Source organism: Saimiri boliviensis, chromosome 3 (genome assembly GCF_048565385.1).
Source record: "Saimiri boliviensis isolate mSaiBol1 chromosome 3, mSaiBol1.pri, whole genome shotgun sequence".
Taxonomy (NCBI): domain Eukaryota; kingdom Metazoa; phylum Chordata; class Mammalia; order Primates; family Cebidae; genus Saimiri; species Saimiri boliviensis.
The window spans coordinates 106106141-106119796 of NC_133451.1; the positions used below are offsets into that span (position 1 = coordinate 106106141).

Here is a 13656-nt window from a genome sequence, read left to right on the forward strand (position 1 = left end):
TTATAATCTTTATTGAGAACTTAGAATTACATCACAATAGGTAATACCTACTGGTATTTCATAATCTTAACTTGCCTCTTTGCTTCTTTTTGTCTTTCTAGGAGCTTCTAGAAGATTCTATGTTTACACTATGTTTCCAATAACAGTACAGTTTCTCAGAACCCTAGTACTGTGCACTGTGCCACAGAGAACAGTTTTGTGGTGAAATAAATTATGTGTAACATTTTCCTTCTATCAGAGTTACAATGCAAGCTAAGGTTTTAAAAACTTGAAGAAAATCTGTAATAAAGTGACTTCTTTGACTTTGCTTAACTCAGCAGCTCCCCAACTTACTTTTCTCAGACCTCTTTTTTAGTGTAAAGATGTCTATTTTTAAAAAATGTATAAGATACCATCTATTTTAAGACACATTATTTATGTGCCACCAGGAAAGGAAAACATGAACAATATGCCTTTATTTTTAAGACTTATTTAAAAGATAATGTCAACAAAACACTAACTTTAGGAAATACAAGTTTACACTAGAAAATAAAATGGAGCCATATATTGTAGAAATAAAATATTAAAATTAAAATCCTTTAAATCATCTTACCCAATTTAATAATTTCAGTACTAGATTACAGATTATTTTATACATTTTTACAAACTGTGAATTGTGATATAAATGTATTATATCACAGTCCTTTGAGCTGTGATTCAAATGTATTTAATGGTATGTTGTCATACCACCACACACATTTTCTTATCACAGTTTTAACTTCAAAGATCACCATTCTAGCTATCCGTGACTTTTCAGGTGTATAATGTGAGGCTTAGAGGCCTCTGCATTAGGAGAGGACACTTCAAGGAAAACTCCAGGGTCTACAGGAACCGTACCAACCTACGCTCATTGACGACCCATGATAAACTTTACTAATGATAATACTCCTTTATTCTCTTCATCACATTTGCATGTGGAATTTCCAAACAAGCTTACTCACTCCAGGTAGGATCCGTATCTTCCATTTCTCTGTGTCTCCCCAGTGTCCACTTTATATAAGAGTAAGATTATTACCTTTAATGGCAAAACCCACAAATACTTTTGCACCAACCTAATATAAGTATTATTTATTATATGGGTGGACCTATCTAACAGGTATCCCAGAATTGTGAAGAAGCTTTCTACATGCTGTAGCTAAGTGGAAGCATCTCTCTGTAAAATCGTATTGTATTACTACGGTTGTTAGCAAACCATTCCTTCAATTGCCTGTTAGTAAAGATTTTTGTTTGTTAGGATGAATGATTCAATTTTACCTAAAAGTTAGATCAAAAAAGCCACACTAAATTTTCTAGTGTCATAAAATAAATCATTTTAATAATTAAGATACATAAATAGTTTATGATAGAAACAATAAAGTTGTCTCAACTCTGCACAAACATTGAATTTCCAAGTAATTTGTAAGGAATATGTTCATCTTACTACATTCAAAATCATGGTTGAACAATGATGATTATGTTTTATAAATGATGTTTTTCATAGTGTATGGTCACACAGTATTACAGTATAGTATTACAGTGCTTGGTAATTTGAAGAAATGAAATAAAATTCTTCTGATGGTATGCAGAAAAGAAAAAATAATTAAAAGTCATTTGCATAACTTTTTACAAAAACAAAATATTATTTTTCTGTAAAAATAAATTAAATATTTTATACTCACATGTTCTTCTCTTAAAGTGTTTAGAAAATAGTTACATTCATTGTGGGCAGTGTGCTCAAACATTCTTATTTGCCATTCCCTCATACATGATAAAACGAGGTGCAAGCTGTTCATATGTGAGAAAAACAGCTTATTTTTCATAGGCAAAGAAACACACACACACACACACACACACATATATATATATATATACACACACAAAATAGAATTAATTAAAAAACCCACGTGTCATATGACAGAGATACCAAAAATCCACCGAGAAAATATATTCTTCAAGGCCTTTGAGGTGACACAATCTTTAACTGTAATTTATTAAAGGTAGTTTTAATCATGCTACCCTGTAACTTCCATCAAATTAGCATGCTCGTGGACGGTAGGTTATTATTCTCCTATAATTTAAAGCAGTGTTTGGTCAATTGACTGAAGCACAGCAGTAGAACTGAAGACAGACCACGTTTTATAAAGGAGCAAGAGAAATAAACATCTCCATTCTAACTGTGGCTTGCAAGAGTAGCACCTTTGGCACTGAGCAGAGCAGTGTTTGGTGTGGCTTCCAGGTGGCAGAAGTCTCTGGAGTGGCACAGCATGAAAACAAGTCTGATGCTTATGGCAGAGATATTATTGAGCCAAATTTTGCTGGCTTACCTAGGAAACAGATGAAAGATAAGAACTGATTTAAGTCTAACCAAACAGGAAGTAATTTGTGCTTATCCACAAGGAACACCTGAATGGCAAGCTGAACCTGAGCCTGCTTTCTGCTGTTTCTTCTTCTTTATTTTGCTTTTCTTTTGCTTTTTCTTAGCCTGATTTTTGCTTGGCTTATTTTTCTTGGTTTCCTCTTTATACCATGGTCCCCAGACCCCTCCATTGAGCCGAGGGTTACTTCTGGGGTCTTTGGGGGGGTACCTGACCGGCACTGCCGTTTTGTTGAACTGTGAGAGCCTCCGAAGGAGCTTCTTCACGATTCCGGGATACCTGTTAGATAGGTCCACCCTCTCATATGGGTCGGCTGTGATGTTGAAAAGCCATATACTTTTGCCAGTTGACAAGGTAATCCGTTCGTTGTGCCACCGGTTCGGCCCCAGATTGCTGAAAGACTGAGGGGGGACCCAGTCGCTGTAGCCAGGATTTCCCGTCAGCAATTTCCAGTGCTGCACCCTGATGGCCGACTGGATGGCGGTGTTCCAGATCCCATAGCCTGCTGCCCAGGAGCCATTTTTTGCCTTGGTGTATATGGGGTCAATGTTATGCAAAATATCTACTCGGGGTGAGCGAAGACCCTCGCTTATGGTCTCCCAGATGTCATAGCCATCTATTTGAATGTCCTCATCGATCTGTCCTTCGGCCAGTGAAATCAGAGTGGGATACCAGTCAGTGATGTGCACAAGCTCCTTACACACTGTTCCCTTGTTTTTCAGAAGTGGGCTATGCACAAAGCCAACAGCCCGGATCCCTCCTTCCCAATATGTTCCTTTGCTACCTCTGAGAGGCCAGTTACTCCCTCCTGCCGTAGGCTGGCCACCATTATCTGAAGAGTAAATGATAATGCTGTTGTTATAGAAACCATATGTCTTTAGAGCCAATGTCACGTTGTTGATTGCTTCATCTAGGCAGGAGAGCATGGCGGCATATCTCCTCCTGTTTATGTTGATAATGGATCGGTAGTGTTCAAAGTACCTGCCAGGAGCTTGCAGTGGTGAATGAACAGCTTGGTAGGCAAGATATAAAAATAAAGGCTTTGTGGGGTTATGGGAAGCTAGTATTTGCTGCACCCTCTGAGTGTACATCTGTGTGGAGTATATGCCATTGTCAGAGTCCCAGGCAGCATTGTCGTTTTCATACAAGTCGTAGCCACACATCCCAGGACTGTCACATTTGTAGTGTGTATAGTAATCCCCACTTCCCAAAAGGGAACCAAAAAAGGTATCAAATCCTCTTTTGGTGGGCATGCATTCTTTTCTGTAAAAACCCAAGTGCCATTTTCCGACCATATGCGTTGAATATCCAACCTCTTTCAGTTTCTGAGGTAGGGTGGCATTGTCCAGAGGTAAACAGTTGGGTTGGGTAGGTCTTATGATAGAATGTTGAAGTCCTGTGTGTATCTGATACCTTAAGAAAAGAGCAAAAATTTTGTTTTCAGGGCAGGATAAAAGAGATATTCTACATAAAACAATAATTCCTAAATTAAATAATGTTTCTATGGGGATGATGGCTAAATTATAATCGACCCCAATGATAAATGACCAATTCAGCATTTCTACTCTTTACTCACAAGTCTTAATCTAATTTGCTTCCTATTTAACATTGAAATACATTTCGATCTAAACCAGCACTTTTGAAACTAAGATTTTCCCACTTATCTCAAAGTCTTTTTGAGACAGAGTCTCATTCTGTCGCCCAGGCTGGAGTGCAGTGACATGATCTCAGCTGGCTGCAACCTACGCCACCCGGGTTCAAGCACTTCTCCTGTCTCAGCCTCCCCAGTAGCGCATGCTACCATGCCCAGCTAATTGTATTTTCAGTAGAGACAGGGTTTCACCATGTTGGTCAGGCTGTTCTCAAACTTCTGACCTCAAGTGACCTGCCTGCCTCGGCCTCCCAAAGTGCTGGGATTATAGGCGCAAAGTAGCCACCGTGTCCAGCCTCAAAGTCTTTTTAAAGTTCTTATAATAGAATTAATTTGCATAAACTTTAATCTCTTAATTATATGATTGAAAACTGACAAGATAAGAAAAGACATATAGAATCAGATTATTATTCTTATTGCTTTTAACCTGAGGACCTTCTAAATCATTATCTTTTAAATAGTTTCCTGAGATCATTTATTTCAAGCTAACTCTGAAGTACTAAAAATACGTGCAAAAATTATAGAAAAATCTCCTGTTCGTCAAACAATAGTTCATTCTGAATCTCCAATCTGTTGGATCTCTGAAACATGAAAGAAGTTTCTGACTACACAATACATTATTGTTTAAAAATCATTTTAGAATAAAAGTTTTAGCTAGTGCTACAAATTATTTTTCCAAAAATAACAGGTAATACATCCTTATGTATGTTTCCCACAATGTCTCCTTTTTAAAAAAGTATAATCACTTATAGGATAGTCCAAGAAAACATAACACTTTCTAATATGTTAAAAATTAAGTGAATGTTAGTTTCTTGCATTTTTCTCTTTCCAGTGATATTTTGCCAAGGGTGTTTTCCAAGAAGGGGTATTATTACACAAGTGTATGAATTTTCACTTGGGCCGAGATATATCAGATAGTTTATGGCATTTTAAAACTGATTGATTCTATAGTTATAAGTTCGAAAACACTTTAAAAATAGAAAATATAAAAATTTTAAAAAATTAAGGTTGCAGAAAATTTTCAGGGTAAATATGTAAGTATTCTTGGAATCAAATTACAAAAAAAAAATTGAGGTCAAAAGTGACTTTTTCACAGTGATTTAATCCGAAAAGCCAACATATTATACATGCCTTGGATAAATAGTTCAATTTATTTTTAATGTTTTAATGATACCATGATGAAACTATGAGTTTTTTGAAGTGTTACTTGCAGCCACACACTGATGTTTCTACAGGTACTGAAGTGATATCTGATCACTACTCCAAAGCAGCCTTCACATAGACCCTGTTTACTCTGCTGATCATTTAGCTGTCAGTTTTGCAATAGTCATGGTTGTGGTAATTTAAAATGTAAAAAGCTCCCAAAGAAATAAACATTATAAGTACCAAGTTTAGAAGGCATTGTTACTGGTTTTGTTTTTTTTGTTTTTTTTGTTTTTTTTGTTTTTTTGGTTTGGGTTTTGTTTTTGTTTTTGTTTTTTTTTTTGTTTGTTTGTTTGTTTGGAGATGGAGTCTTGCTCTTGTTGCCCAGGCTGGAGTGCAATGGCATAATCTTGGCTCATCACAACTCTGCCTCCCAGATTCAAGCGATTGTCCTGCCTCAACCTTCCAGTTAGCGAACCTCAGGTGATCCACCTGCCCTGGCCTCCTAAAGTGCTGGGATTACAGGTGTGTGTGACTGCACCTGGCCTTCTCTTGATCCAGTCCAGGATACAAAACATTCAGTTGTGGAAATCTAATTTTTTAACAAGTAAATGTTTTAGACAGAGGTGGATGTTTTCAAAAATTAGAAAAAAACTAATTTTCCACACAAGTACATGACAAATCAGTAAATACCCATTAATGGAAACTTGGAGGAAATTAAAAAGGGAGACATCTATATGGGTAAAAATTTTGGGAATCATTCATGAGGATGAGTTATTAACAAAAGAATTATATTATGCAGAATATGGACTTGAGGGGAATGTCTAATTCATGAAATGATAAACTAATAAGCATTTCTAATTAAGTCGGTTATTTTCTCAACTAGTGGCAAAGGCAATAAGAAAAGAGACTTATGAAAAACATAAAATACAGGAAAAGTTTGCAGAAAATAAAGAGAAGGCAAGAAGACGTTTGCTGCTTTCAGAAAATGGTGTCGCATTTGCAGATAAATAAGAGTTCGGAGCTATTAATCAACTATGAGGTTTTTGTCTTCTCTAGATAGTACAATTGTTTTTAAATTGGAAAATTTAGAACCAGCAACATAAAAGTTTGACAACAGCTTCTAACAGGGAAGAGGTTTTCAGGGCAGCTCCTGCTTAAGTGAGTTCTAGCCTCTATGGTGGAATAGGAGGAAATTTCAGGTAATTTAGGGTGTGGGAATCAAACAGACCTGGGTTTCAATTTGCTCCACTGCTTATTATCTGTGTGGCTTTGGGAAGTACTTAATCCCTCTGATCCTCAGTTTCCTCATCTGTAAAATAGGGATAATAATACATGTTGGGTTGCTGCAAGCATTGGAAAGTAGCAGAGTCTAGTAAGAAGAGTACATTTAATCAGTGATAGCTTTAGCAGTTATTATCCCAGAGGGCTGAATCAGGTGTCTCTAACATTTGCATAAAGCTTTATAATTTATAGATTGTTTTCATATGTATTACTGCATTTATGTCTTACTACAACAGTGAGAAGTCAGATTACTTAAGTTCCTTTTATGGATAGGAAAATAGAGATGTAAAGAAGTTGTGGTTTTCTCCCCAACACCCTCAAACTGCTCCACCAGGCTGTGAAACTGATTCTCAATCAGCAGTGGCAGTCTGATGCTCTCTCTATTCTTTCTTAAGAGTTAATATCTGAACTTATTGGAAAATCAAGGAGCAGAGGAAAGATGCCAGAAGTCTTGAGAAGCAAATCTATTCCAACTTTCCAATGAAAGAAAGGGTGGATTTGTATACCGGATAGTGAGGCTTATGTTGATCCCTGAAAAATTTGATAATGATTTTTTAAAAGTACATGATTTGTGAGCATTTCAAAAATAACAAATGAGACAAGTCAAAAAAGAAAAGTTCTGCCAAGTTTGCTTCATTGTCTCCTTTAAAAAAGGATCAGCATTAGGTAGATAGCTTAGGAATGATTTAGCAGTTGAAAGAGCTGCCCCTGATTCTTTAAATAATGAAAAATCAACTATATGTTTGTTAGCACTGCAATTGGGGATAAGAATGATAATCTTACATATTAATGACAGTTAATAAAAAATATTTTTAATTGATATGCTTTTCTGTGGAGCACGTAGGGGAGTTTCGTTTAATTGAGAAAAAGAGAAGAAAAGAAAGAAAAACAACCTGAGAAAATAAGTCCTCACAGCACTATTCACAATAGCAAGACCTGGAGTCAACCTGAATCCCCATAAACAGGAGACTGCATAAAGAAAATGTGGTACATAGAACTGACAGAATACTATGCAGCCATAAAAAAGAACAAAATCGTGCCCTTTGAAGTAACATGGATGTAGTTGAAGGCTGTTATCCTAAGTGAATTAATGCAGGAACAGAAAATCAAATACCACATGTTCTCACTTATAAGTGAGTGCTAAACTTTTACTGCACAGGAACACAAAGAAGGGAACAAAAGACATCAGGGCACACTCAAGGGTGATAGGTGGGAGAAGGATGACAATTGAAAAACTACCCATTGGGTACTATGCTCACTACCTGGGTGATGAAATAATCTGTACACCAAACCTCTGTGACATGCAATTTACACACATAACAAACTGCACATGAACCCCTTGAACCTAAGATAAAAGCTGGAAGATAAAAAAAGAAAGGGACTAAGGAGGCATAACAATTAAATGCAATATGTGGTTTTGAATTGGAATAGTTTCAATAAAGAACTTATTTAGAGAACGGGTGAAACTTAAATGGGATCTTAGGATTGAAATGGAATAACAATATTTTTTGATTTTGATTTTTTTTGTGTGGCTAATATAGGATAATACCCTTGTCTGTAGGAAATACTCAAGTATTGATAGGACATCATGTTGGCTCTTAATTCTCAATTCGGGAAAATATTATTTGTGCTTTACTTGCAATTTTTCCATAAGTATAAGATTGTTTCAAAATTTAAAACAAGATGTAAGAAAAATCTAACTGGGATAAATAAAAGATATTTTAGTTAAAAAATAAATTTTTTACATGTTAGCTATATAAGACTATATAAATGTATCTGAGAAATTAAATATGTGAGCCTACAAATTTAATAAAAAGCAAAAGTGACAAATGAGAACTATAATTGTAATTCATCTTTACATCATATAAAGGCAGTGTGCAAATTCTGATGAGAAATAATTCCATTATGTTCATTAGAAGATATCTAAAAAATAGTATTCAATATTTAAGCATGTACTCCTAATATATGTATATTTACTTATTTATAAATTACACTCATGCATATTGTATTAATTTAGGGACATTATAAAATTTACACAGAATAGAAATTGAAAAGGATAAGATAAAAATAAATGTAAGTAGAGTTTCTTATATTTCTTTTTGCATCCTAATGAATCATATTACATTACTTTTTTGCATATATACTTTTGGAGTATATACATAATTTGTGGATTTCAGAAAGATGAGAACTGAAACACAAAGATTGTTTAGAAGGCTATTATAGTAGTCTAGGTCAAAGATGATGGTGGCTTGGACTACCATCTAGTGGCAGTAAAAATGGAAGGAAGTGGATGGATGAAATGTATATTTGGATTTAGAACTGACAGGACTAACTAAATCAGTGAGAGAAGGATGGAATGAGTGGAAAAGGAAGGAATTAGGAATGATTTCTAGATTTGTTGCTTTTATAACCTGGTGAGTGGTGGACGGTTTAACTCCTCTCTGTTTTATATCAAAGTATGGAATTAGGACTAATGGGCAATATTATAAGGAGGCTGATTTCAATTCAATGTGAAAAAGAACATTCTAAAAAAAAGTAAACAAAAAATAGTAAACAGGCTAAATAAGCATTTGTTAAATATTCTGTAAAAGAGATTCCTGAATTGGAAATGAAGTACTAGATGGCTTCTGATATGGGGTTTGACTGTGTCCCCACCCAAATCTCATCTGAATTGTAGTTCCCATAATCCCCATATGTTGTGAGAGGGACCTGGTGGGAGGTAATTGAACCATGGGGGCAGTTTCTCCCATGCTATTCTCATGATAGTGAGTAAGTTCTCACGAGATCCCATGGTTTTATAAGGAGCTTTCTCCTTCTCTTGGCTTTCATTTCTCTTTCCTACCACCATGTGAAGAAGGATGTGTTTGCTTTCCCTTCTGCCGTGACTGTAAGTTTCCTTAGGCCTACCCAGCCTTGTGAAACTGTGAGTTAATTAAACCTCTTTTCCTCATAAATTACCCAGTCTCAGGTATATCCTTATAGCAGCATGAGAACAAAGTACTACACCTCTAAGCTTCTTTCTAACTATAATAAACCATGAGTCAAAGACTGTTGCTTAATGTGTCAATGAGGGATCTCCAGTTAAAATCAGAACAACTTCACAATATCAAGTTTATAATATAATTTACAGATATTTCATAGGGAAGATTCCACAAACATCAACATATATTTAACATTTCTTTGTATAATATGAAATTAGTTTAAAAATAGATTTTTCATATAATGTATTCCAAATCCTTCTATTACCTTGGCTAAAAAATAAAATAATTTTGAAATGTACTAGATTTTTTGTCACTGTCTGGCTACCTATGTGAAGAAAACTTCATATGAACAATAGTAAACCTAGAGTTGTTGCCAAATTTGTTAAAGCAATAGACATCATTCTCCCTTTACTGCCAACTTAAAAGAAAAGTGCTAAGTAGACCTTTTAGCTTGGCATTAGAATATATGAAGGTTTATAGCTTTTTATATTAACTTCTATTACTGGGTGCTGGACACCATAGTCTATGAATTCTCCTATGTCCGAAAATATTGTCTAAGATAATATTGTTTTAACCTAATTACATATTTAAGATACTCTTATAAGTGGGATAAAATATGAATACTAATAGTTTTATGTAGACTAACATTCAGAGTGATTGGAGAGTAAAAAATAGGCCAATAGTGGAGTAAAAAGTCATCTTTTGAAGGGAAGGAAATAAATGGAAGAGACTATAGTTTACAAATCAAATATCACTCAGATATTTACGTAAGAAGAATATAGCTAGATTTCCATATTCTGAAAAAATGTTTGCTTATCACTGCCTTCCGAAAGACTATCTTGTCTATAAAGAAATTCTGTTTACAGGCCTTAATTTTATCTTTTGATTAATTATATCTTCTGGCAAGGGGTGGAAGTGGGGAGGGCTGTGGCAACAAATCTATGCCTTGGTTTTTAATCTCATGAATGAGTGATTGAATTGCTTAACACTTTTTCTCGTACACTGTGCTAGCTTTGGGGATTATGACGGGTGAATAAGATGGTCTCTGCTCTCAAGGAATGCAGTATAACTAGAGAAGCAAACAAGCAATTAGAGGGTTATTATGACAGGAGTAAATGTAACAGCGGAGAACGACAACATTTCATGAGTGCTCATAGCAGAGTTAGGAAACGTCTCAGAAGGCGCCATGTTTCATCTGAGTTTTAGTGCATTCAGAAGTATCTGAGTGAATGTGGAATGAAAGAAGGTAGTGCAAGCAGCTAAAACAACTGGACAAAAGCGCATTCACAAGGGAAGGTGAATCTGAGATGATTTTTGCAGGAGGAGGAGCCATTCAGGTGAAGAGTTGAAGGGAAGACAAAGAGAGTGTTTCAGTAAGAGGAGCAGAATGTTTGAATGAAAAAAGGGAGAGAAAAAGTTTGGGTCTCTGTAGATCAACAATTTAGAATATTAGAATATAAGGGCAGAGATTCAGACATGTCTTGCTGGGAGATTAGTCTAGAGAGGTAAATGGGTACTCAATGACAGGGTGCTGTATTAGAGCGTAGAGCTGTACTAAGCTCTTCTTACTTAATGTGAAGGTCACAGAGTACTTTTGAAAAGAGAATGATACAACTGAAGCTTTGTGTTGGAAAAATCAGATCTGGTTGTAGTGTGAAGAATGGATTGGAGTGGAACAAGACGTAGGCAGGGAGATGTGTCCTAATCTAAGAGTTAAAGGATGATAGCCAAGACTGATATTCATTACAGTGAGGATGCAGTAAGGAGAAGATTAAGTATTATAAAGAGAGACATTTGATAAGGTGACAGACTATATGTGGGAAGCATGGGAGAAGGAAATGTTAAAGATGAGTCCAGAGTGTCTGGTCTGGGTGGCTAGGTAAAAGGAAATCTTTGCACTGAGTTAAGAAATCCAGGAAAAGAGATAGGAATAAATAGGAAGACAATGATTCCTTCTCTGCATTTAGCTAGAGGCATCTGTAGTATATTCACTTGCAGATGTATAGGATAAAGTAAAATAAATATTTGACAAATATATCTTAGCTGCTCCTGTCACACACATGCACAAAAGGGTAACTGTGTGAGATGATGAGTGTGTTAATTTGCTTTACCATAGTAACTATTTTACTGGTTTTGGATAGCCCATTACATTATACTACGTACCTTAAATATATACAATAAAATGTGTTTAAAAGAAAAGAGATATGTGTTTAAAAGAAAAAAGATAATTTCAAGATATGTCAGTGGAAGAAAAAAGAATATGGTAGGACTCTAAGTGCTGGTGTAAAAAATGTTTGTGGTGTATTATTAAGTAAAAGACTATCTGGCTATAACAGAATATCTATTGGATTATTACATTTTTACCATAAAAATATATAGGTTCTATGAGGGCAGGGACTTTGTTCACTGGTATATTCACAACACCTGAAACAATACATGGCTCATAACAGCACATCAATAAATATTTGTTGAATGAATGAATGATAATATGTGTGTATGTATATGTGTGTTCATAAAAAGAGAAAAATAAAGAAAAATATAAATATATATGCCAAACTGTTAAACACGATTATTTCTGGGAACATAATAATTGTGGAAAGAGAGAAGCTTTCCATTTATTATATAAATTTGTATATAAATAAAATTTAGAAGACTAGGTTTCAAAAAAACTAGCTTATTCTACTCAGACTCATTGTATCCAGGCAACTAATTAATTTGAAATAAAGAAATTAAATCTAAATGCCAAAAGAAGGGACACACTCACTCATCTTCTGTCCTGCCCAGCAGGGACATCTACTCAGGAGATTACCTTCCGACTAGACAAAACGGGATGAGATGAGCTAAAAAAAATTTGTAATTACCCCTCAAAACCAGAGAAAATGTCTCCTTTCACTACAAAACAAATGAGGAAACTCATCAGGTAACTTGTAAGATTTCTGACTTTGGATAATCTTTCCTAGTCTTCAGAATCTGCTATTTGTCCTTGCAGTTGCCTTACTATCTATGGTGGGTAAACCTTCAGGACACCAAAGCTTTTTCTACATTTATTTCAATTTTCCTGGTCTCTTTGGAAACATAGCTACAAATAACATGTTAAGTGATTCCTTTCTGGAAATAGTGTTCATCCGAAAGTAAGTTTCTTTCCTATTAGATGGTCTTTTCTCTGACTCTTCTTATCCCATCTTTTCCATTTTTTGTTATTTATTTGAAGACCTTTACTTCCAAAAAATAAGATTTAATATATAAATTACAGACCACCAAATACCTACTGAAACGAATATTCACTTATGTAATTAATAAATCTCTCATTTATAAAATTACTTACAGAATAAAATTTAAGAGGGAGCTCCAGGGGTACATTTTAAAATTATCTGATTTATAGAGACTATTTCAAGGATACGTACACTCCATAAAGCAATTGTACCGACATTGCCAAAATAATATTTATATTATTCTAGCTATTTTCAATATGCCCTCAGAATAATATAAAATTAATTTTTAAAGAAATCTACAAGTTTTCATGTCCTCTATTCTAAGCAGAAAATGCACTTAGATGTGTAGACTAGGGAGTAGCTTAAATTAACTAGACTACTCCTGATACTACCAACTTTGCCTTATAGACAGGATGTGTAAAGAAAGATATCCTTAATATTAGCTAGAATCCTCAAAGTAAGCCATAGATTACTTAAAAAGAATTTAGAATCTATTCATTTTAAAATTTTTATTTTTTATTTGAGACAGAGTCTTGCTCTGTCACTCAGGCTGGAGTGCAATGGTGTCACCTCAGCTCAATGTGACCTCCACCTATGAGGTTCAAGCCATTCTCCTGCCTCAGCCTCCCCAGTATCTGGGATTACAGGTGCCTGCCACCATGTCTGGCTAATTTTTGTATTTTTAGTAAAGATGGGGTTTCACCATGTTGGCCAGGCTGGTCTCGAACTCCTGACCTTGTGATCCGCCTGCCTCAGCCTCCCAAAATGCTGGAATTACAGGCGTGAGCCATCGTGCTTGGCCTAAAATCCTTTCAATATTTTGAAAATATGATCCCTCATTCTGCTTTACATTAATTGATCCATTAACATTTAGCTATTCCCATAGGGGTAGGACTGCCATATTTAAGAAGTTTAACATTTTTTTTTTTTTTTTGTAGCTTTGACTTTGAAGAAAGAAAAATTATGAAGAGTGTCACATTTATGGTCACTAG

General features: G+C 35.1%; 1 protein-coding gene across 2 annotated transcripts in view; it reads right to left on the reverse strand.

Moving 5' to 3' along the window:
- Positions 1-521: 521 nt before the first annotated feature.
- The window catches only part of ARSJ (arylsulfatase family member J), an 88102-nt gene continuing 74967 nt past the window's right edge, over positions 522-13656 (reverse strand). For both annotated transcript variants that reach the window (XM_074396651.1, XM_010340051.3), the window contains one exon: positions 522-3806. In XM_074396651.1, coding sequence (XP_074252752.1) covers positions 2405-3806 — 1402 coding nt within the window. In that variant the 3' untranslated portion in view covers positions 522-2404. The remainder of the gene's footprint in view (positions 3807-13656) is intronic.